The sequence below is a fragment of the Phyllostomus discolor genome, chromosome 10 (genome assembly GCF_004126475.2).
Source record: "Phyllostomus discolor isolate MPI-MPIP mPhyDis1 chromosome 10, mPhyDis1.pri.v3, whole genome shotgun sequence".
Classification (NCBI taxonomy): domain Eukaryota; kingdom Metazoa; phylum Chordata; class Mammalia; order Chiroptera; family Phyllostomidae; genus Phyllostomus; species Phyllostomus discolor.
Genome location: NC_040912.2, coordinates 83,302,055 through 83,326,710, shown reverse-complemented (window position 1 = coordinate 83,326,710; position 24,656 = coordinate 83,302,055). Strand labels below are relative to the sequence as shown.

At 46.2% G+C, this 24,656-nt stretch overlaps 1 protein-coding gene across 1 annotated transcript in view; it reads left to right on the top strand.

Annotated features, from left to right (window-relative positions):
- ZC3HAV1 (zinc finger CCCH-type containing, antiviral 1) overlaps positions 1-23,740 on the top strand; it is a 57,839-nt gene extending 34,099 nt beyond the window's left edge. The window contains 6 exon segments of the mRNA XM_028525872.2: positions 4,387-4,507; positions 7,712-7,814; positions 11,691-11,781; positions 12,507-12,637; positions 13,001-13,134; positions 19,853-23,740. Of these exon segments, the coding sequence (XP_028381673.1) occupies positions 4,387-4,507; positions 7,712-7,814; positions 11,691-11,781; positions 12,507-12,637; positions 13,001-13,134; positions 19,853-20,121 (849 nt within the window). The 3' untranslated portion in view covers positions 20,122-23,740.
- The last annotated feature ends 916 nt before the right edge of the window (positions 23,741-24,656 follow it).

Below are 24,656 nucleotides of genomic sequence, written 5' to 3'. Positions count from 1 at the left end.
TTGGGTTGATGTTCTAACCAGCTGAACTATCTGGCCAGGGCTATTAATTATTTGTAAGGAATTGCTTGAGACATGAGTCAGCTGCTTGTCCCTCATTTCTCACTATCAAGGACTGGGGTAGAACCTTGAGATAGCTTTCTGTGTATTAGTACATAAACGTAGAGATTACTGCATCCACCCAGAAAAGAGGCAAGACTGAAGAATCAGAAAACTGATACAGATGGCGACTAGGATTTAGAGGGACTTGAAAGACTGGACCTGGGACATTTTGCGATAGACGTGTTTGGATAAGCAGAACTTCTGTCTAGTGGTCCTTCCTCTTATTGATGCATAGGAATGAAAAGAGAGAAAGGACTCACACTTAAAGTAGCCAGTGAAAGCCAGTGAGAGATGGGAAAGAGACTACAGTAAAAAACAAGAGGTTAAAGTAAAGCCAAGGACAAAGCTGGGACTGGGGAACACCGCCATAAGGTTCAAGGTGGTTAGAAGTCTGGGGGCCACGGATCTCACTCTGCGCCTTGCTCTGAGCTGCCCGGCTGCCCAAGCAAGCAAAGAAACACAAGCTATTACAAGATCCCCTGTGTCTCTTTGGGAAGAACACACCAGTCCCTCCTCAGGAGAAGCGCCACTTTTTTCTGTTAATGGGGCCTAAGGAAAACATCTGCTATGGGGCCACGTAGAGGGGACCACGTATACTGTGGCGAGTGAGGTTCCCAACAAGAGTCCTACAGTCACTCCCATAGCTCAGCGGTTTTCCCAGCTGTCCTATCAGGCCGTCTTTCCCAGTGCCTCCGGGAGGACACTGGAGTCACAGAGGTGCCCGTGGAAGCAGGATACGGGTTCAGAGTCTGGTGTCTGGTCTGCTTCCTCTTTGCTCTCCTCTCTGCTGCGGTGCCCTCTGGAGCATCCAGGTGTGAAAATTCCCATGATGTTGACCTTTGTGGAGGTTCTTTTTTCCTTCTGTCTTTTTTAATCCTCACCTGAGGATATGTTCTTTTTATTATTATTATTATTAGAGAGAGGGAGGGAGACAGAAAGAGAGAAAAATGAGAGAAACATGATCGGTTGCCTCCTATATGTGCCCTGACCAGGGACGGAACCCTCAACCTTTTGGTGTCCACTCCAGCCGGCTGAGCCACCTGCCCAGGGCTGTACAGACTCCTTTTATGTTCAAGCTAAGGATGATACCAAAGTGCAGTTTCTTTTTGTTTTTTAAGATTTTATGTATTTATTTTTATTATTTATTTAAAAGATTTTATTTATTTATTTTTAGAGAAGGGAAAGGAGGGAGAAAGAGGGAGAGAAACATCAATGTGTACTTGGCTTTCAAGCGCCCCCTCCTGGGGACCCAGGCATGTGCCCTGACTGGGCATCAAACCGGTGACCCTTTGACTCGCAGGCCAGTGGTCAATCCACTGAGCCACACCAGCCAGGACTCAAAGTGCAGTTTCTTAAAAGTGATTCTGTGAGGTGCATGGAGAAATAGAAATTATAAAGTCAAGTTAATTAGCTTTGGTTAAAATAAAAATAAACTGTAGGTCTTGGTGGTTCTTGTGTCAAATATTAGAAATTTTCAGGTAGGTGAGGGAAAGAGGTTGGAAAATATTTGTGTTCTAGTGACAGCAGGGTCCCAGGGACTAAAGCGAACTCTCCGTGGGGAATGGATGGGATTTAAACTTACACAAGTTCTGTCGCTCATGTTCCCTGATAAAACTCAAGAAACTTCCTGAGGGAACTTTAATCCAGAGTTCACCAGTCTGTGTTCAATGCAGACTTTTAGAGTGTAACTTACAACCTGCAGACACGAAGTGTTGTGTTCATTTAATCTATGGCACTTGTCTGCTGTAGGAAATGCTTTTGAAGATGTGGATAAATTCATACCGTCCCGTACTAGTTAGAACCATCACTATATAAATTAAGTTGGCTCTTCTGTTATTAAAAAAGGAAAAACAGGCCCTGGATTTGGTGTTTTCCCAGTTGGCTGTCCAATGAAAGTAAAAACGGTGGTTCTGGCAGATTCGAACGCACGCATTGTGGGCAGCCTGGTTTCTCTCCCGGGTCGGTGCGTTACAGTCCCAGTTCGCAGCTCTTTGACGGCCTGGTTCCATCTGGTGCACAGGTTAGAATGTGTTTTCTTCAGACGGGGCTCTACAGGTTTTATTTCTTGCAACTGAATATTTAGGAAGAGCTGGGCAGCCGAGATTTCCAGGTTAGCCGCAAGGAAAAGGCGAAATCATGTGAAATTGCAAGTACAAGGTACGAGAACTCACTGGATCCTGAACACGGAATGCACAGAGAAACCCAAACACAAGGGCATCAAACATAGAATTCAGAGACCTTTGGGATGAGAAGCAGAACCATAAGCAAGGGAACGCTCCCTACTAGGCACTGGAAGCATAGAAACTTTTGCAAAGGAAGGGTAGGAGGTGCTTATGCTTTGACAGTGAACTCTCTGGAAGATAGACATAGTGTCCTATGTAAATTCAGGTGCTTAACCAGGACTCATACCGACGAGGATGGTAGACAGAGAGAGGCCAACGTGATGGGAGAAGTGAGGATTGAATAGGCAGGCGTCTGGGCAGCGATGGTGGGAGACGGAATGACAGCAGGAGTGACAGGAGGGCAGAGCCTGGTTGCCATGGGCTTTGCACCAGGCGGGGGGCGTGGATCCAGACCCTCTGAGATGTTCACCAGCAGGTCGCTAAGCTCAGTAGCTGTGCAAGCTGGCGGCGAGGGAGCTGGGGCAGGCGACCGTGGCCGAGAGAATTGCTCAAGGCAAGGGGAAGCTGTAGCTCTAGAAAGCCAAGATCAAGGCAATGATGTAGATAAAGGGCTAGAGTGAAGACCTGGGCACTGAAACAGATGTACATTTAGGTCTTCTGGGAGAAGAAATCACTGAAGGCTCATTCATTCACTCATTCATTCTTTCATTCATTCAGAACTAGAGTAGTGTGATGGCCGGGCCAGAGGAAGATCCAAGTGAACCGTGCTAGGCTGTCCAGATGCTCAGCCCTGGCTTCATGTTCTTGTTCTGTCCAGAGTGACAACCACCAGCCACTTGTGGCTATTTTATTTTAAACTTAATTAAATATAAATAAAATGAAAATTCAGTTCCATGTCACACTATTGACACTTCATGTGCTCGATTGCCAAGCTGTAGCTAGTGGCCACCATAGAGGACCATGCAGAGAACATTTCCACCATCGTAGAAAGTTCCAGCGAATAGCACTGATCCGGGTTGTGGAGCCTGGATAGTCAAAGGCCCACAGACCAGCAACATCAGTATCACCTCGAAGCCACTCAGAACACAGAATTCAAAACCCTCGCCCTACTTCCCCTGAATGGTGATCTGCATTGTATCAAGATCCCAGGGTGATGCAGATGTACATCGAAGGCTGAAAGGCTCTGGCCTAAAGCTTTAAAGATGCCTCCCCACCAGAAACGGGCCGCTGCAGAGCTGGGCAGGCAGTTGAGGGGTGGAGGGCTTAAGCTGTGAGGCGGGCAGTTAGGGCAGAGGTTTGAGTTGTCCAGCCAGGGTGTGCAGAGGTGACAAGAGCTGCCTCTGCACCCCGTGCTGGCCGGTGTTTGCCCACTTGCGCGGCTCTTTGGGGTCCGAGGAAGGCCTGTCGTTTACCAGCGTCATTGTCCTAACTGGTAGTGTCCCAGTGCTTTCGTAATCAGTGTCTTCATGGTGTGATGCTGTGGTTTTGTTCTGCTGAAGTTAGCCTCCTTGCCACTTCCGCCCGTTTGTCCGGGTTCCACCTGCTGAAACATGTTCAAGTTTATTTCTGCTTTGCCCTCTGTGCACTAGCGATTCAAACCCAGCTTTTCTGCCCCCACTGTATTCTTCTCCAGGCTAAAGAGACCGAGTTCAGGCCCTCTCCATCCAGGACATTTTCCTCGGGTGCTTCATCCCTGCGCCCCTCCCCTAACATCCTGCAGGCACTTCCTTAGGGAAGGGGATGAGGGGTGGTGTCGCCGAAACCTGCAGACTCCGAAACGTCTTTGAAGGAGCTGGGAGCCCCTCCCCACCACAGGCTGCCAGCAGGATTTTGCTGTCATTAGCACCCCCGTTCTAGATCCTGAGGAACAAGTATTTCCTCACCATTAAACAGGGAAGTTGCCCTGGCTGGTGGCTCAGTGGATTGAGCACTGGCCTGAAAACCAAAGGTCACAGGTTTGATTCCCAGTCAGGGCACATGCCTGGGTTATATAGGCCAGGTCCCCAGTAGGGGGCTCGCAAGGGGCAACCACACATTGATGTTTCTCTCCCTCCTTTCCCATCTAAAAATAAATAAAATATATATTTTAAGAAAGATGCAATGGTAGAGATTTCTTAAAAGCCGACCACGAAGCCTTTACTTTTTTTTTTTTTTTTTTTTTTAGGGAGGCAATCAGCAAGTTTCGGACGTCGACTCTTCGTACCTGGAATCGTTGTTCCTGTGCTCTCCGAGGAGCATTGTGCCATTTCAGGCAGGCTCCCAGAACTACGAGCTGAGTTTCCAAGGTAAGACTCTGCGTTTGGCAGGGGTGCCGGTCACCAGAATCCGCCCTGAGGTGACCTGGCAGGACGGGACATACATGCTTACCCCCGAATCTGGGTTCTCGTGAGCAAAAGCAGCAGTGCGGGGCGTGGGAGCCAGTGGCCGTCAGAGGCCCGTGCTCTAGAGCCGTGGCTCTGACACTCAGTAACCGTGTCATGCCGGGAGCAGCACCGGGGCTCTGTTTCCTCATCTGTAAGATGGGGGCATTGGTCTAAGTGGTCTCTGCCTCACCATTCGAAGGTTTGGTTTCTGAGCGTGCTGCTCCCAGGCTGAGGCAGAGTTTTCAGTAGAGACCCCGGGCCCGTGGGTCCCTTCAGGGTGTGAGAACCTTTCTGACCCTTCCAGCTGTTGTAGTCCTGCTCCATGGTGTGTCTCATCCACCACGTTTTCTAAACATGCTGCCCTCTGCTGTGTTGGTCAGAGCCCCCATGCAGAGGTCTTCCGGTCAGCCTCTGCCAGTCTGTCTGTCGTGTTGTGTGAGAAATCCGGGGAGCAGCTGCCCTCCCTGGGAACGTGCTTGCTGTCCCATAGGCGGCACCCCTGGGACACTCCCTGCAGACGGGTGCATGCCTGCTCTTTCAGGACCGGCCCTGCAGGTGCTTGGGAAGAGGTGAAGGAGACTTGCTCAAGTGCTTGAAATAATACCTCCTGCAAAGGGGCCCTGTGCCAATTACCATAGTGTGGCAGACTGACTTTTCTGGAAAGCAGCCTGGCAGGACACGTGAAAAGATATTAATTAAAATCTGCTTGTTTATTCATCCTCTCAGGAACATTCCTTTCTTACTTTTTTTTGGTTTGTTTGTTTGTTTTGCTGTGAAGCAGCTTCACAAATTTCTGGGTCGCCCTTGCCATGCTCATCTTGTCTGTATTGTTCCGATGTTAGTCTACCTGCTGCCGAACTGAGCACTCAGGGATCTTTCTAAGGCAACAGTTCCGCAGAAGGAAAAGGAAAGCTACAGGCCCGCAGACCTTCATGGAAGCCTTGTCTGACGTACTGAGTCAGAGGGACAGCCTGCATCCCAGGACGGTGGTGCCGAAGCAGATTGGGTTATTAACTTTCAGTGGAGTGTTGGGTAGTTGTTAAAATTCTGCTTATGGACACTACGTAGTAAAAGCTATGTAGCAGTATCTAAATTGGATATTGTTAAATGGAAAAGGCAGGACCCCTAACGTCCCTTTCTGCATGTTTCTATTTGTGTGTTGTGGTATTTAAAGGGGAAAAGATTTTTAAAGATATTTAATGTGTGTGTGAAATGCAGCAGCTTATGCATGTGGACTAAGACTAGAAGGCAGTAGAGAAAAATAAAAATCTCTTCTCTTGGATAGTGAAATGAAAAATGGCTTCAATTAAGCATTCTTATTTATTTGTTTGTTTTTTGTTTGTGTATTTTTAGAGAGAGGGGAAGGAGAGGGAGAAAGACATCAGTTGGTTGCTTCTTGCACGCATGCCCCCAACCAGGGACCTGACTCGAAACCCAGGCTTATGCCCTGATCGGGAATCAAACCGATGACCTTTTTTGGTTCACACAGGCCAGTGCTCAATCCACTGAGCCGCACCAGCCAGGTCTAAACGTTGTTTTTCCTTTGCTGGTAGTCTGTCATTTTGACAATGTGGAAGGGTGGTGGAGAGGTGAAAACCAATGTTCCGTGTTCCTGAGTCAGGAGCACTTTAGCCAGTAGTTTTGTTCTCTGGCTTCAGAGAAAGCAGTTCAGAGCAGTTTGCAGGGTTTTACTCTTTTTCCCCCCTTTATCTCTAATTTATTAAATTAGTACTGGAGCATCCACTGTGTGCCAGGCAGTGTTCTAGATGCGGGCAAACAGCTAGTGCTCACTGCTGTGGAGAGAAGCAGCAATGTAGTGAAGCAGAAAGAGAACAAAGGAGCCGTGAGAGAGCGTCTACTCTTAGGGGGGCAGGAAATTCTGGAAGGGAGGGCCCCCCTCCAGGAGAGGGAAGACCAGCCCTTAAGCTGTAAATTGCAGACAACCCTAAGGTTTCAGAGAACAGCAAGAGGGTCCACAAGAGATGAGAGCAGACGCAGAAACTTGGGAAATCGGGAGCAGGTGGTGACATGGTCAGATTTGCTCTTGCTGTTGTCGTGTGAGCTTGTTTTCGTTTTACATCCGTTACACTGACTTGTGATTGCTGCCATGAAATGGGTGCCTGCGTTTTAAGTGTGCCGCTGGATGAATGTTGCAACTGCCACAGACGTATGCCGCTCCTATCCTAATCACGATACGGACCTGTCCCAACAATCTGTTTCCTTGTGCTCTTTTGCTGTGCGTCTCCCCCACACCCCCCACCAGCTGATTTGCTTTCTGTCACTATAGATTTGTTTGATCTCTTCTAGAACTTCATACAAATAGACTCTTCTAGTGTGTACTCTGCATACAGCTGGCTTCTTTGACTCAGTATAATGTTTTCTTTTCTCAGATTCAGCTATGTTGGGCATGTATAATAGCCCCTCCCTTTTCATTGCTGAGTAATATTCCATCGTTAGGATATAACATGGTTTGTTTATCTACTCGCCTCTTGGTGTGTATTTTGGGTTGCTCCTAGGAACTGCAGGTCTTCATGTGGACAGAGGTTGTCAGTTCTCTTGGGTAGATACCCAGGGTGGGGTCGCTGGGTCCCACTGGCGGTGTATGTTCACAGGATGCTGCCAGGCTGCTTTCCAAAGTGCTCACTAGCAATATATGATGATTTCCTTTTCCAAGCAATCGCTCTGGCTATAGCTTGGACCTAGGCGTATAGCATGCATGAATTGAAAATGACGTTTCACACTGGACGTAGAAAGAAATCTTCAAGACATATAATTATGTCATATAATGATATACCCTATACTCATGAATGCCTGGCTCAGGGCAGCTTCTATGGATGATGTCTTGTTAGCCCAGCTCTCTTCTTTTCCATCTGACTTGGACTTAAAAGATTCGATTCACTGCTAAATGCTCATTTACCTCTTTGTTTCCTGGGTCTTATAAAAGGGGGCAGTGAGGAATCCAGGTTCTCGTCGTGAGGAATTTTCATCCAAAAGGCTTTTCTCTGCTCGTACCTCTGCAGGTCCGCCATGGGTAATTGCTGTGTTACTAGCCTCTGCAAAGTAACAGTAAGTCATTTTCCAGGGCTAATCCTTTCTTCTTGTTTGTTTCCCCTTTTCTGTCTGAAGGGATGATTCAGACGAACATAGCTTCCAAGACCCAAAAGGACGTGCTGCGGAGGCCGGCCTTCATGACACCCCAGGACGTGCTGCAGAGGAGAGCGGGGCCAGAGTAAGTGTTCTGAGGCTCTGCATGCCGGCAGGTCTGAGAGGGCAGCGCGCCCACCTCACCCAGCCACTTCTGAACCCGGAGCCCCGTTCTCGGAACGTTCCTGCCTGCGCTGCACGGCGCGTTCCTTTCGCCTTGCCTCGGAGTGGGGTGCTTGTCGAGCAGCATGGTGTGAGGGCAAGAGTACTTGAGCAGAAAATCTGTCTTTTCCTCTAACTCATGGGGGACTTCAGGCAAGTCTCAGCTACTCTGGGGCTCCGCTTTTACAGCTGTGAATGGCAGATTAATGGGCTGTGTCTAGGCCGCGATCAGATGCGCTGGGTTTTGTTTTGCTGTGGGTCCTTGTGTGTATCCTTGGTTTTGCTGAGGGAATTTATAGAGGGTTGGGAGGCCGAGGAGGAAATGGAAGGGAAAAAAGGGTTGAGGTAGCCGTCTGAGCAGGGGGATTTGGGGAAAGATAAAGTTGATCCAGGGGACTTTTAGAGGGAATTGTGCTGTGGGGGACTCATTGTAACTCTCCTTTGTGTGCTCGTGAAACTCAGTAAAATCTATGTTATTTATGAACATTTTTGGAGTTGGATTTTTTTTTCCTGGGTGATGTGTGCTGATATAAAACAGATTTTAAGGCAGGTGTCAAATCAAGGTGTTTTAATTAGGTCCTTTCCGTTGTAGGAATTAAGGTATTTCATGAGAGAGGGAATTACTAAAAGGATAAACGTGGCGTCATGAGGAAGACATTTCACAAGAATCCAAGGATGGGAAGAACTGAGCTGTGTCAGGGCCGCAGGAGTGGGAGTTCATCCAATTCTGCTCTAGAACCTGGGGGGTGGGGGGTAGAGGGTTGCAGGTCCTTGCCTCCAGCATGTGCTCCAACCAGGAACAGAACTTGCAACCCAGGCATATGCCCTGAGTGGGAATCAAACTGGCAACCCTTTGGTTCTCAGGCCAGCACTCAATCCACTGAACCACACCAGCCAGGGCTGACTTTTTGGTAAGTCTTATATTCCCCTTCAGTCTGGACTAGGGAGACCACACACTGTTCTTTGTCTGGATAGCAGAAACTGTCTAGACCGAGTTCTTTCTTGACTTCCAGCTGGGCGGTTCTTTCTGTGTACATACATTTCCGAGGGAAGAAATTGGTCTGTGGCATTTCCAGATATTTCATGAAGTCAGCCCATTGTCTCTCTCAGTAGTTTGCATGCCACATTTGCCTCATGCTTTTCCATTTGCTCTTCCCCTTCTCTGGGAACATCCGCCCCATCGGTCATGTGAATCCAGCATCTTTCGTGGCCCAGCTCGAATGCCGCTTTTCCCATTCAAACCTTACTTGGCACTGTCCTCCAGTGTCCTCCTTCATCCTCTAGGACCACTTAGTACGTCTCTTATAGTACTTATCCAGTCTGCCTTATAATGTAGTTATTTGTATAACCATTTTCGCCAGCAGAACTCACCCTACCTCTTTCTTCCCCTCCACCATCTTCAGCTCCTCAATGCCCTTGAACTACTTCGCACAATGAATGGTATATAGTGATGCTACGTGGACAGCCGTGCGAGTGAATGAAGACGAGTTGCACAAACCCTGTTAGTGGGGGTCACGTAGAGAACCAGACTTACTCCTGTCACCAGCCCGGAGGGGACATGTTTCCTTTAGGATGAGATAGGGCTGTGAGTGTCATCCCGAAGAATCCAAAGAGAAGTGACCCATCTCGAGCACACTTCGTTGTCAGTGGCACTTCAACACAGTTTGCTCCCTCGGCACTGTGCAGGCTCAGTGTGGAAATCCTGAGCTGAAAGCACAGATACGTGGGGGCTCATCTCTCAATCCAAAGGAATCTTCATTTCACAAAAGGGGATCGGTAAAGACTTTTTTTTCCCTGAAAGCATTTTTTAATTTAGTGATTTTATTATGGAAAATTTCAAAGTGAAAGCAGAGAGAAATTGTATAATAAATCCCTGTGTGTTACTGGGGGGACTATGTGGAGAAGCTCAGCCTCAGTGGGTGGAGATATTTGACAATTCTTGTTTTGTCTGTCGCCACCTCATCTTGAAGTTTTTTCTTTTGCTTCAATGTTTTCAAGTGTAAATTTCACACATCATATCATTTCACTGCAAATACTTTGGCTGTGTCTAACAGTTTTAAAAAATAATATAATACCATTAACCCACCTAACAAAATTAAGAATGATTCCTTAATATCTAATACTCAGTTCATGTTCTATTTTTTCCCATTGTCTCAAAAATGACTTTTAATCGTTAATTTATTCTAATTTGTATCAAAATAGGGTGTGAATATTTCATTTGCTAGATTTGTCTCTTAACCTTCTTTTAATTTATTACAGTTTCCCCTCCTCTACTTTTTTTTAAGAAATGAGGTGATTTGTCCTATAGGATCTCTCAAATTCAAAATATAGCAAATTGTATCCTCATGGGGTCATTTCAATGTCATTTCTGTGAATTGATGGTTAGATTAGAGGACTGATTAGATTCGGGTTCCCTTTTTGATCAAAAGTAATATACTGGGTCCGGCACAAATAACACCTCCTATTTTTTTTATCACATAAACATCTTTTATTACAAAAATCAGAAGCATGTAATTCTGTAACATGACAGTGTCACACCCAAGCACACCGCATCACTGCAGGTGAAACGTCCAAATTGCTGTCCGTCTCGTGGGAGACAATCACGTACCCTACCGACCACACTCACGTAGGCGTTACTTCTGCCGGACCCGGTATACGGTGTTTTCGACTTCCTGTCACGTGTTATGGCGAGAGGTCTCTGAAGATGGGGGTGTGGGTTCAAGTCATTGCAGTCTGATCCTCCATTATCACAGTCTCCCTGTGGACTTCTACGTGATGGTTTTCATAGCTCTTGATGGTCATTGTTTAGATCCATTATTTCATGATAGGTAACACAAGGGTGTTTTTCTCATTCTGTCCGTTCTTCTGCAATTCATCACTGTGATTTGTCTATAAGGAAGAGTTATGGTTACCCTGAAATAAAAGTGTAGGCAGCAGGCATTTTGCCCCTGTACCTTTAATGTAGTTAAATGTTTATTGTTTCCCAAAGAAGCCAAAGGTCACACTTACTTAGTGCTAACACGTTAGGACTTTTGAAGGTTGAACAGAACTATAAAAAAGAATCAATGCCTTTCCATTTTAAATGAGTGGGAAAATATCATTTAGTTAATTCACCAAAGTTTGAATAATTTCTGCATTTTCAGAAAGCATGATTTGTCCTGGCTCAGTCGGTTGGAGCATCATCCTGTGCACTGAAAGTTGGCAGGTTCGATTCCTGGTCAGGGCACATACCGAGGTTGCAGGTTCAATCCCTGGTCCGGACGTGTACGAGAGGCAAGAGATGGATGTTTCTCTCCCTCCGTCCTTCATATTCTCCTTTCCTCTCTCCTTAAAATCAACCAACATATCCTTGGGTGAGGATTAAAAACATAAATAAAAATAAATCAATAACAAGCACGATCACTGGTATATCTACAGGAGAAATAGGAGAGGGAGCCCTGGCTGGTGTTGCTCAGTGGATTGAGTGCCAGCCTGCGAACCAAAATGTCACAGGTTCGATCCACATGCCTGGGTTGTGGGCTAGGGTCCCCAGTTGGGGGCATGCGGGAGGCAACCAATAGATGTATCTCTCGCACATCAGCGTTTCCTCTCCATCTCTTTCTCCCTCCACTCCCTTTTAAATTAAATAAGTAAATGAACAAACAAACAAATAAATAAAATATGCAGGGATGTAGTTCAAAGAAAAACACAAGGAAAAAATTATCTGAGAAAGCTTTACTTAGAAGCAGGAGGTGAAGGACAGGAAGTACTTGGGCACCTGGGATGGGGCAAGTGTGATCTAACTCTCTCTCATTTGTAGCCATCAGCCGGCGCAGACCCAGCCAGAGACGTTACCCTCGACATTTCCTTCTCCGTGGAAGTCCTCCTTCGCCTCATCGAATGGATATGAGGTACCGGTTTTTACCTTTCGGTGGGTGAGTTGTTGGAAGGTGGGAAAAAGCACTTTGTTACAAACAGGCATTTGTTTGCATGAAAGAACAAGTTGCTTTGTCTGTAAAACTCTGGGATCAGGATGCAAAGGCAGGCAGCTAAATGGTGATTGTGTCGCTCTCCTGGGGAGCCTCGTTGTTTCCGGGGTCCTACCACACGGGTTCTCCGTGGGGCAGACCCTCATGAAAACTCTGTGTGATGGATACTAGCAGCTTTCCTTGTGGGTGAGAAGACCGGAACTCAGAGCGTAAAACTGACTTGTCCATTCGTTGGCGTCAACAAGCTGGTTTCAAGGGGAGTCACACACGCTGTGCCTCGCCTGGTCACCTAGCCTGGTTGGGACAAGACTTCCTACGTGGTTTAGCCTCCACGTGATGCTTCAGGTTGGGGTCCAGGCTGCTTTGCTTGGGCTGCAGGGGCACCTTCAATGTTTCTGCCCTACACTGGCTTCAGGCAAGGGACTTGCTGGTCACTGCGCTAAATCAGACAACTTGGGGCATAATGCTTCATTAGCTGTGGCAGCCTGAGTAGATGGGCCTGGTGTCACCTGGCTCGTTACTGATGTCAGCCACCAAAGCTGGCGTACCTCCTGTCGTCGGCAGGGGCATCGGGGCCACACGTGTGGGAGTAGCATGCCTTCAACGTTTCCTGTTCCACGTTTTTATATCTAAATTTTTTTTTTTAGTTAGTAGAGATCAGTAACCATTCCACGGAATATACCCGAATAAGTGAGCATTTTAAAGCGACGATGAAAACGGTCAAGATTGAAAAGATCAGGAGGCTCATGAACGAACAGCTCCTGACTGCTTTTAAAAGGTAGGCAGCCGTGTTTCTGCAGACGGTTTAAAAGGATTCGCTAAGGTCTGCCCTTTCAGGTTCATGTTCACTGGTTTCTTCTGGCGGTCAGCCGTTTCTTCCGTCCCTGGTTTCCATTGTGGAAACGCGAGCCTCTCTCTTTCGGCATTGGTTCTACAATTCAGTGATGTCCTGTCTCTGTCATTTAAAAGCTCTCATCAATGGACATATACTTTTATAGCTCTTGTCTTAAAGTAAGTAGCTCCCTTCTGAATGCCAGTGAAGTGAATGGTTAGGATAGTGAGACTAGAGTTATCATTAACGTTGTGAACCGGAGCGGGAGAGGAATGTTCTCGGTGCTAAGTTTCACATTTCCTCTATTAGGAAAAAAGAGAAGATGAAGAATAACAACGAAAAAATCCTATTTTGTGCCACGAGCCGCGCCAATATAGATTCTGTATGTGCGAATAATTTTGACTGGACCACGCACCAGACTTCTGATGCCAGATACGGAAAAGGTTTGTACTGGGACCGAGAAGCCTGGCTTGTGTAGGCTTTACCTCAGGCCCTGGGTCTGCCTCTCTCAGGAGGTGTCTGTGGTTATTTTGTACTAACTGGGATGTCCAGGCGTTCGCCGTGATGGGGAGAACACAAGCTCACCTTAGCACTGAGTGCCCAGATGAGAGTGGTAAATTGACTTGCGACTTGAGTGCTGCCCCTTAGTCCTGCTCCTGCCTTCCGTTTTTGGTGGAGAAAACTCCCCTTTTTCGTGACATACCTTAATTCTCTGAGACTCTCTGATCTCATACGTGCTTGGCAAGTTTACGCCACCTGTTGGCTGCCTCGTCTGCCATCATTACTCAGTCAGTGCCGGCTGTGGCTCTTCCTGACCTCTGTCTGTCCCACGGAGGCCACTTGAAGTAGCTTCCTGCTGTCACCGATGGGTTCTAGTCAGAGCGGGGAGAAGAGGCTTCTCCATCTCAGGCCAAGCTGGGTCCCCCGGGGACTGAAGTCACGCAGGTCTGCCCACCCACAAAGACTTTTCAGCTCTTTCTGTTTGCTCCTCAACTTCGTGTGACTCTTAGAAACAAACCAGCAAACACCAAAGAATTGGTCACCTTAAAGGGATAAGTAATAGTTTATCAAGTTTCAAAGTGGGCTCAGCTCATACAACTGAGATAACATTCATGCCCTCACCCCTGCAAAAAAAAAAAGAAAAAGGCAAGAAGCCAATCAGTCAGTTAACAGGTATTTTTGAGAGCCTGCCATGTGGTAGGCACGGGGGGACACAATGGTGAACAGGTTAGACTCTTCCCCCTCCCCAGTTATTTAACATAATGAGTTAAATGATTTCCCGTGCAGCCGTGGGGAGGAAAAGAATAGGCCCCGTGGACCCCTGACGCAGCCTGAGAGGTGTTCCCAAGGAAAGTTGTGTAGAGTGCTCATGAGCCTCGTAGAATCAACGCCGTAGAGCAAGGGACAAGTGGAGCAAAGTATGGCCACATGGTGGAGTTTAGGTTTGCCCCAAAGGGCATCAGAAGCTAACGAAAGGTTTTAACTCAGGGAATGGCCTGATGAGAGTTTCATAAGTTTATTAAATTTGAACGTATCACTGACTCTTACCTAGAAATGTTTGCAGAAAGTGGGTAACCATCTTGAGTGAGATGTAACATGGGTGAAGTTTAAACCTATCAGCTTCTCAAAGTCGATCTGTCAGAGCGCAGATATTTATCTTAGAAAATGGAAATACTGCCGCTGATAGTGACTGACACGGGTGCTTAGTCTGTTTCTCCTCTTGTATAAACAGAAGAGTGCTGAAATCCTCTGAAATCGATATTTAATGGTTTGTTTTTAACTATTTATTTTTTTATTTATTTTTAGAGAGTGGGGAAAGGAGGGTGAAAGAAAGGGAGAGAAACATCAACGTGTGGTTGCCCCTCGTGTGCCCCCTACTGGGGACCTGGCCCGCAACCCAGGCATGTGTCTTGGCTGGGAATCAAACCAGCAACCCTTTGGTTCATAGGCTGGCACTCAACCTACTGAGCCACACCAGCCAGGGCTATATTTAATGGTTTGATGGTATTACTTATTTGCTACTGTTTTAACTTGGTAAAAGGGGAGAGTTGTTGACAGTCAAGAAAACACCCTATGGGACAAGGATGTGGTCTGCAGCTCTTACGGATGGGCCAGGTGTTTCTCAGGGAACTTGGCCTTTTCCCCAGCCTTCCTCTCTTGTGTAAGTCAGGGAGTGAGCTTTCTACTTTGCTTGTCTCCTATTACACAGAATTAGGAGGTGTTTCTGTTTTGTTTGTATTTCTTTTTAATGTGAGCTCTCTGTTCTCATCACCCATGGAGCTGTTAGTCCTGGCTACATAGACTGGTGTGAACCACTGGGTCCACTCTCTTAAAGAAGGTCAGACAGTTATCCTAAAAGAAGCCAAGTGGTCGATCACGAAGATACTGCTGCTCTTCAGGGGGAAACAGAGCCTCCTGGTGCATGTGTGAAACCACTCTGGTGGGCTACTAGCTGCGTTCATTCCATACGTGACTGTGTTTAAGGGGTATTGAGCAAAAAGACACTTCTGGAAAAATAGAAGGGCTCTGGGCCACGCCTTTATAATTGGAGGTTGAAAGCAGGTTTCTACTGGGAGATGGAGGGTAACAATGGAAAACAGGTTAGCAAGAGTGTTCATAAGAGCTAGAAAGTTAGGTCGCAACTGCGGATCTGTCTGGACCAAGGAAAAGAGCCTCAGCATTTGGGTAAAAGCCACTCAACTCCATTGTCAGAGGAGGTTTTAACAGCTAAGATTTGGGTAAAAAGTAGAAGCAAGGTGAAATTAGGAAAAGAAGCAGGCTTGGGGGACAGCTCAGCAAAGAAGGGCTCAAGAGGCCTTCTTGACCCAAGAGGCTAGATGGGCATAGAAGGCCAGGGAATGTATTTAACATGCGGGGCGCTGCACATATCAGAGCTAGAAAACCTCCTGGGATTCTGCAGCCCAGGTACTTCAGGAGGCTAAATGGTTAGGAAGCAAGAGAAACAAAATTGTTACTGTTTTAAATTTATTTATTTTTAGAGAGGGAAGGGGGGGAGAGAGAGAGAGAGAGAGGGAGGGAGAGTGGGAGAGAGAGAGAGAGAGAAAAACATCAGTGTGCGGTTGCTGGGGGTCATGGCCTGCAACCCAGGAATGTACCTTGACTGGGAATCAAACTGGCAACCCTTTGGTTTGCAGCCTGTGCTCAATCCACTGAGCCACACCAGCCAGGGCTGATACTTCATTTTCAAAATCAGTTATTTAGGGTAATAGCTACTCTTTTGAATGGAGAATGATAAAAATGCCTTCCAAAGATCTAGAATACCTGTATAAAGAATCCTTTTTCATTGACTTCACAAGGCTTTCATTCAGCTATCACAGAGAGAGAAAAATAATCAAAGATTATCAAATCAGCACTGAGGCTTTCTTACAAGATAGAAAAATATTGATTGAAGCATAAAAGTAGCTCAGTGCCATTGAAACATATACAATTACCTCTGAATGCCGAAAATAGATTTTATGGCTTTATCAAGCAATTAAAGTGCACACCGAAGAAAAATGTGGATGGAATTCCTGTCTATTGATTTAATTCCATTTTCTTGAAGCCAAATCTATTTTCACCTGTCACTCCATACTCTTTATTTTACACTTTTTACATGCATGATTGGAATCCCCTTATCTGGAAACGTTAGCTTTCTGGAATGTAACTCAGAGCCCGAAAGAGTGAACAATTCTGCTACCGTGGCCTGAGTTGTCATAAAATTCCAAACGGAGGATCCTGTGTGTTTCTCCTGGGGAGCACCTCAGAACCCACTTAGTCTTACGTCAGAAACCACGGGGGTGTTTTTTCAGACCAACAAGAGATGCTGGAGGCAGGCAGCAGGGAGAGAGCACACAGCTTTTGAGCGGGGAGTGAGGAGAAGTGTTCTGCGGGACACAAACATGACACAACATTTTTTTCTCATGCTGCGGCCATTCGAATGGGAATAAAAGGCTCTGTCCACCTTGGTGACTGCACGGGGCAGCCCATGTGGTAGCACCATTGGTCAGAATTACATCTCCTTCTGATGTGCCAGTGAAAGGAGGGATCAACTGAGTTTGTTCTACTTTTGAAATCCCAGAAGTGTGTATGCTAGAGACAGATGTCTTTCCAAGTAGCTTAAATTGATGACAGGTCCTGGAAATTGACATAAGAGGAATAGTTCTTGGCAGACACTGAAGAAATAAGGCACGACTGGGCGGTGATGTGTAGAGCGATGGGCAGTGTTGTCCAGGATGGGTGGTGGGAGCCGGTCACAGCGGGGAGCAACACGGACCATGCACAGCCGCGCCCCGCGCCCCCCCCCCCCCCCCGGGCTCCTGCAGGCCTCGGCAGAGCAGCACAGAGTGCAGGTGTGATCGCTTGTCTGTCCAAGCGGAGGGGCTGCGGCAGCTGGGCTGGGGGGTTGTTGGCAATGACAGAGGTGAGCGGAGTGGGGGGGCCCAACAGAAATGTGGTAGCATGATGACTTTTTTCTGTGTATCCTGGTCATTTTCCGCTTACCTACTGGCCCACTTCGTACGGTTGTGAAAAGATCCCAATGGACTTACTGTCTCCCCACCAGAGGCTTGTTTCGGTCTCACATCAATAAGAAAAAGACACAGAACACAGTGGGCACGGGGAGTGAAAAAGAGATTCAGACAAAAAGCGTATGAAATAATGCCAGGAAGCACGTGAAAAGATGCTCAATGTCACTAGCATTCAGGGAAACACTAAAATCAGATTTTTTTTTGCCCAGTATATTGACAGAAATTAAAAGGATAGGAAATATCCCATGTTGGCAAGGAAGTGGGGGGACAGGACTTTCTTCATTGTTGATGGTAAAGTTTTCAGACCATTTTTGGAGGACAGTTTGCAATGTCTGTCAAAATTTAATATGGTCACGTCCCTTGACTCAGCCATGGTAGGTGTGCAGTCTGTTCTACAGAACTTTGTACGGGTTCTCAAAGGTATATTTACAGGATGTTTCAGAAGCATTGGTTTAGAAGTGCTTTTGGTAATGGCGAAAAGGTGAAATCAACCCATGTGTTCACAGTATAGGAGTAGTTAAATTATATATATATTAAAAAAAAAAACAAATCCTTGCAGTGGAATCTTATACAGCCATGAACAAGAACCAGGTGGGGTTACATGTGCTGACTGACAATGCAAGATTTCCAGGACTAAAGTGGAAACAAAACCGGTTGTAGAGCAGTTCCCATTGTTTGCTATTTATGAACAAATACAAAGGAAGCCATTTGAGGGTATAGGTCTTACATGCCCAGGAATGGATTGTGGGGGAGTGCCCACCGAGTTGTTAACTGTGCTGGTGAGGGAGAGCGGGCCTGGGAAAGGCAGCTCAGTGTAGTTGGACTTTGATTTTTTATGCTAAATATTATTGAACATCACTTACCCAGAATGTCAAGTAGCTGACCTATCAGGATAAACAGTATTTCAGGAAAATTCAAACAGCTGAATTATAAAAGTAATAATAAAAAACAAAAACAAAATAAATGGAAAAAGTATGAAACATGTGTTACTGTACATGTAACAAGTTCATTTTAATTCTTAGTTTTTGCACAGAAAATCAGAATTTTCCACATAGACTTGTTTCCTTTAATGAGGGCAGAAAAGCATCTGGCCAGGCTAAAAATAAAAATAGGGAACTTTAAGTTGTCAGGAAATCATCGTTGACCTGCTGAGTATGGGAATCCCCACGATTACCAGAGGTTTTAGATTTGAGGGTGATGGGCCAATTGTCTTTGAAAAGCTCTGCCAGGGTCACTTGCTTGGCTGTACTACACTTCCTCCTTTCACAGTTTCCATGACCTCCCCATCCGAAATAGATGACCTTTGTCCCTTACGATATTAAATGGCCCGTGCTGGAATGTCTCTGGTTCATCAATTATAATTCAGCACCCCCCCCCCCCCCCCCAGTGAACTGCACGCATTGGATCATGGTGACATCACCACTTGGTCTTTGTCCCCCGTGGTTCTCACTGCCACAGGGAGCCCTGCACAGTGGACACTGTCTCTGTTAGTCCAGTGGGGTCTGTGCACTGTGTGCACAAAGTCATACAAATTGACTTGTATGATAAACATTTTGTGAGGACCAAAGAAAGGTTATGAGGATCAGGAAGGTATTGTTGACATCCGCTGAGTCCAGCGATTCAACCCTTTTCCTCTCACAGCACACATAGACCCATCACTAGAATTCTGCAGCACACCAAAAATGTATTTTTTGCAGATCTGACAAAGAAGATAGGTACAATTTTGATTCATTCACACTGGATAGTGTAGCATCCAGCACACGCGAGAACCAATATTGGAGACTTTCAGGGTATCAAAGATGTTACTTTATTGGCCAAGTTTAACCTTCGAAGGGGCGAACTCTCAAAGTGTCCAGTGACACAGTGCCCACAAGGAGCTGCAAACGAGAGACGCGCCGAGCGCTTACAACTACATTCTTATATGGGGCGGGCAAGCATTATACAGAAGCAGATGTGGCAGTTAGCAATTCGCTTACAAAGACCGCGCGCGCGGGAATTTCAAACCAAGCATTTTTGCATAAGGCGGGAAGGCAGGCTGTTTGTTCATTAACCTAGTAATCTCCTGGCTCTAGCTAGCTAGGTTCTTATTTTCTCATTAAAACTACAAAGCACTGCTTATCTAGCCTACCCAGGGGAGAGCGTCTGCTAGACACAGGATGTTTGCTTAACTGCACTTTGTCTCTTTTACCATTTCTTTTTAGCTACAATGTGGTTCTTGTCTATTAAGGTTAAATTTAGTTCTTAATTTCCTTGTTCCCAGCAATAGCTCTTTTGTTGTTGTTGTTGTTGTTGCTATTGTTCAAGCACAGTTTTCTGCCTTTTCTCCACCACCCTTCCCCACCACCCCAGCACTCCCCACCTCCCCTCCCCTGTTTCTGCCCCGCTGCTTGTTATTGTCCATGTGTCCTTTATAATTGTCCCTGCCTACCCTTCACTCTTGTCCCCCACCACCCCCTCCCCTCCGATCACTGTCAGCCTGCTCTCAGTCTCACAGATGGCTCTGCGCTTGCTCCTGCGGCACACCGGCTGGAAATCGCTGGCTTAGTCAATGCTCATCATTTCATGTGTCAATGATCTTATAAACTATGTACCTTCTTTTATACTAGTTCTTACCCTTTTTTCTTATTATTTCTAGGATATTACTTTATGAGAGATGCCATCGCTGCCCAAAGGAATTGCCCTTACAACCCCAAAAGCACCGTGATGTTTGCCGCCCGGGTCCTGGTCGGAGATCCCATCGAGGGGAATCGGAGCTACACGAGCCCCCCTTCACTGTACGACAGCTGTGTGGATTCCAGGTTGAACCCGTCCGTCTTTGTCATCTTTCAAAAGGATCAGATTTACCCGGGATACGTGATTGAATATACCGAAGCAGATAAAGATAAAGGCTGCGTGATTAGTTAGGAATGACGAAGACACTGTCTTAAAGGATGCCGTAACCTGTCCGATCACTTATAGAAGCAGATGGCTACAGAAAAATAGTGAAATTTTTTTTGACATTTCCTTGCCTCGTTATCAAATGCCTTGGATCGGTGGTTCCCAAACTTTGCTGCACATTTTAAATCATCTGGAAACTGCAAAAACCCCCAACGTCCAGAATGCACCCCGTTGCAGCTAAATCACTGTTTCCACGGCGACAGACAGCAGTATGGGGGCGCAGAGGTCGGGAGCGCTGCCTTAGAGGTGACTGGGGGTTTCTATAACTTCTGTGACTAAAGCAACCTCTCTCTGTCAACCACTCTTATAGTTTACTGGATGGCCTGGTTTTGTTCGGGTTAAACTAAAAAAGAATTAATTTGGGAACTTGGCAAGAAATCTACAAATGCCTGTTGACATAAGGACATAAGACAGTGATTCCATCCGTGGATGGAAGATTGAAAGGTTGGGGCGGAGAATGCTTAGGAATATGCGGGGGCGGGGGGGGGCGGAGTAAAGGTAATTTAAATGCCGTTACAGACGCAGCTATGGTGCTATACCTTTGTAGTGAAACTGGTGTGAGGCATACATTGCGTTATTTCTACGTTTATTTAGGGGGGCTCCATTCAGGTCGACTCTGGAGTTCAATGAGAAGAGTTGCCAAGTGTGGCTCGGAAAGAAGCGCCAGCTGGAATCAATGGGCCATTTGGGGTCTTTATATACTTAGAGCCAAGTAGACATTTGTATTCTAACCAGTAGGATTCCAAGGCAGGCTTCGTTCAGGTCGGCTTTCGTGAAGTGTGTGTGTCTTTTCGGAGTCCTGGGCTGTAGTAACCGGAGTCACACCATCATGACCGATAAACCCGAGTGCCCCTGTCTTCGCCGTGGTGGGTGGGGCTCCCCTGGGAATTGGGAGCAGGGCCCTCCTGCGAAAGGCTGGGCTCCTAAGGAGGCGAGATTTATTCCTGGTGAGCACAGAACCGGAACACACAGAACAGTGGCTCCAAGGGGCCTCGTCCCTGCAAGGGGCTGCTTTTTCTAGGTGGACCGTATTATACGGAAGTGGAACGCAGTCAGTTTTTAGGGTGGCGGTGGTGTGCGCACCAAGTTCCTTATTATGAATCAGGTCTTTCCTTTCTGTTTTCCTTTTCAAACATTCCACCCCCATCTCCAAAGTGGCCTGTTTTAGTTCCTTCTAGCAGACACACTACGAAAATTAAGGAGCATTCCAGATTTCATATTAGTCAGATTTTTGATTGGTGCAAAGCATGCCACAACTCCTTAGCTTAAAGGGCTGTACCAATAACAAATGAATGGAGATATTTTACCGTAGGGTTATTTTCTGGGAGGCTTGCCACAAGTAGTTACTCTCCATCACTTATTTATTTTTTTTCATGGTAGCTTCTGTTTTGGAGTTTTCATTTCCTGATCCTGACCCTCATGTTGCAGAGATGCAATCTATCTGACTCTGTCTGACTGCCCTCTGCACATCTCTAGTGGAATATTTTACAGGCATCTCGACGTGAGCATGTCCAAAACGGAATTCCCGTTCCACCTCCCTCAAACAAACCGGTTCCTCCCCGTATTCTGTATGTTAAGTCCGTAGTATCGCCATCCACACCTCTGCTCAAGCAGAAATCCATCCAGAAGTCATCCTGACGCCCCCCTCTGCCTTCCCCAGGGCTCCTAAGCTGTTCCCAGGTGGTTTTCCCCCTTAAATATCTCTTTGCCCCCTTCTAAGTTCTTCTTTCCTTAGCCAGAATGGCCTTATTTTTAAAATGTTTACTTAGTAATCTTTCAAAACACAAATCTGATCATGCTTTTAGAGTAAAGTTCCAAATCACTATCATGGTCCCACGTGATCGTTCCCCACCCCACCCCAGCATTTATCTTCTCCCACACAAGCTGTTTGGACTCTGTCCAGCCTTTGCTACCCTCACCGCACAGCTCAGTGGTTCTCAGCTAGCACTCCTGCCTTTTTTTTTTTATGACAAATACTTTGTAACATCCACTTTATCATCCTCAAAATGCAATTCAGTGGTAACATACTCTGCCTACACACAGTTTTAGAAATAAGTTTAAAATTAAGTAATATGAACATAAAAGGAAAATAAGAAGAAGTACACAACTCAGGCACGACTATACCAGAAGACCTAATTAAGTAGTCAGATGTTTACACCTACTTACAACGAATAATTTGAACTTAAAAGAAGGTAGCAGATCAGAAGCTAATTTGTATCAAGAAGTGTACGAAAATACAATAGCAGGGATATAAGTGGACATTAGACTAGAAAGCAGTGATGCAATAACTTACTTGCTTATGGTAATACGTATTTCTATAAGAACACCTTCATTGAGAGAAAGTTACTATGCAAGACAATCAGTCTACAGATTGTCGAAATGGAGAAAATGAGGACATATATTTTTTGACAGACGTGCCGTAGTTGATACACGAATGTCTGGTGAGACATTCAGAATTCGTATAGGGCGTAGAAGCATTCCTTACCGTGAGGAGGTGTCCAGCGTATTGCAAACTGTTCAGCATACTTGGCCCTCACATACTATGTGGCAGTAAAGCCCTTCCCGCCCCCAGTTAGGGTGACAGCCACACGCCCTGTCAGATCTAGTCACCTTTTCCACAGCAGTTTGTAATATCCCTTTCGCTGTCCTGAGATGACTTATCGATAATGCAGTCTATTTACGCACACACATTTCTTTACAAACCAATTAATTGCCTAACTCTTCTAAGGGAAAAGCAGGAGGAAAGCAATTGGTGATGAAACTAAACTGAACTTCCATGTGGAAATGCTCACACAGGACTATGCTAGGCAACATCATGAGGTAGGTATTTATTTCTGCTTAGAGTGAATAGGGTTGGATTTAAGAGTCGCTCAGAGGCTACCTCCTGTACAGAAGTATAGGCGAATGAAAGAAGTACAGGTGACACTAGAATGAAGACCAGTATTGGGGTTAAGTGGTAACAGACCATACACCTTATCTGGAAGGGGAGGGAAAGAGCGAAATTACCTTACTTTGAACAATGATAATAGGACAAGACAAAGTACAGGTTGTCTAAGAGGAAAACACTTACTGTATTCTCTTGGGCAAGCTGTAGGTCCTCCATATGTGTCCAGCAGGACATTAGAAAGTCGTATAGGTACAGAATAATTCTCCGTCGTGTGGGGCTAGCCCATACACTGCAGGACATCCGTTATTCCTGCCCGTGTCCACTGAGTGGCAGTAATGGTCCCCCGTTATTATGACACCAACAACCCATCCATTTCCAAACTGTCGCTGCTGAGAACCACTGACTCAGTTCCTTCCCAGCATCCCCAGGTCAGCTCGTTTACCTCCATCAGGAGTCCTGTAGATGAGATTGGATGTGTGCCTCCCAAATGCCCAGTTTTTAAAATACGGCGTGCCTTGCCTTGTTCATTTCCAGCATCTCTCCCCCCCAGAAGCTGTCTGCTTTCCGCTTTAGAATGTAAGCTCCTTGCGGGCCGAGTCAAGCTGTCTCGTGCACTGTGCCATACCTCGTAACGGGCTGAGCGCTTCATATGCTGAGACCATGAATTCTGTTGAATAAAGTAAGCTTCACCAATTTACATTTCAGTAGTGCCGTTGTCTTTCTTGTTCTTCAAGCTCATTTAGAGACTAATAAAAAGTACATATTAATTTTGCTCTGCTCCCCGTCTTTGCTTGATTTCTAGGTGTCTCCAAAAAAGACCATCAACTGCAGACACCAGTTTATTCACTGAGGGGTAGGGATTGTGTTTTTTCCCTTTTGGCTTTATCGTCCCAGGACTCAATGACCATGACACCGCCAGGGAAAGGCAAGGTGGTGGTGGTGGAGAAGCCCCCTAGCCAACTGGCACATCTTTTGTTTCGGGGCTTAGAGACGGAGAGGCTGCAAGCTGCTGTGAGGCACCTTTCCTGTGGTCAGGGGTGGGGCCAGGGCCAGGCTGAGGCAGCAAAGGTAAACACGTGAAGGTAAATGGTCATCAGAATTGTCCTAACAGTCACTCCTTTGAAAGCCCTTCTCGCTGCTGAATCTCAGAATGGGTGGAGAGAGAGAGGACCGAAATCCCTATGTGGCAGTGTGGCTTTGATTAAAGTGAAGGCAAAATTGCCACTTGCACCTCAGTGTAAGTGCAATAATGGACGGCCAACGGGCTGCTGCCAGAGTGCCCGCATTCAAATGCACGAAAATGCCATCAAATCAAGCGTGAGCAGACGTGTGCGTCTTCCCAATTAGCTCTTTGTCCCATTTGTTTGTTTACTTTGTCAGAGCAGGCTCTCAAGTGTCCACACATGTTTAATGTTGCTAGTCCCCAGGGTTTCATCCTCCTCAGCTTTCCACTCTTCATTTTTGCTGAGTGATCTTAACAGCTCTCACAGCATGCATTTAAACTTACCAAAATTGGTGAATGTTTGTGTAGCAACTTTAATATTAAAGATGGAAAAAGATGCACAACATTTTCAGTGTATTATGCTTTATTATTTCAAGAAAAGTAAAAAGACCA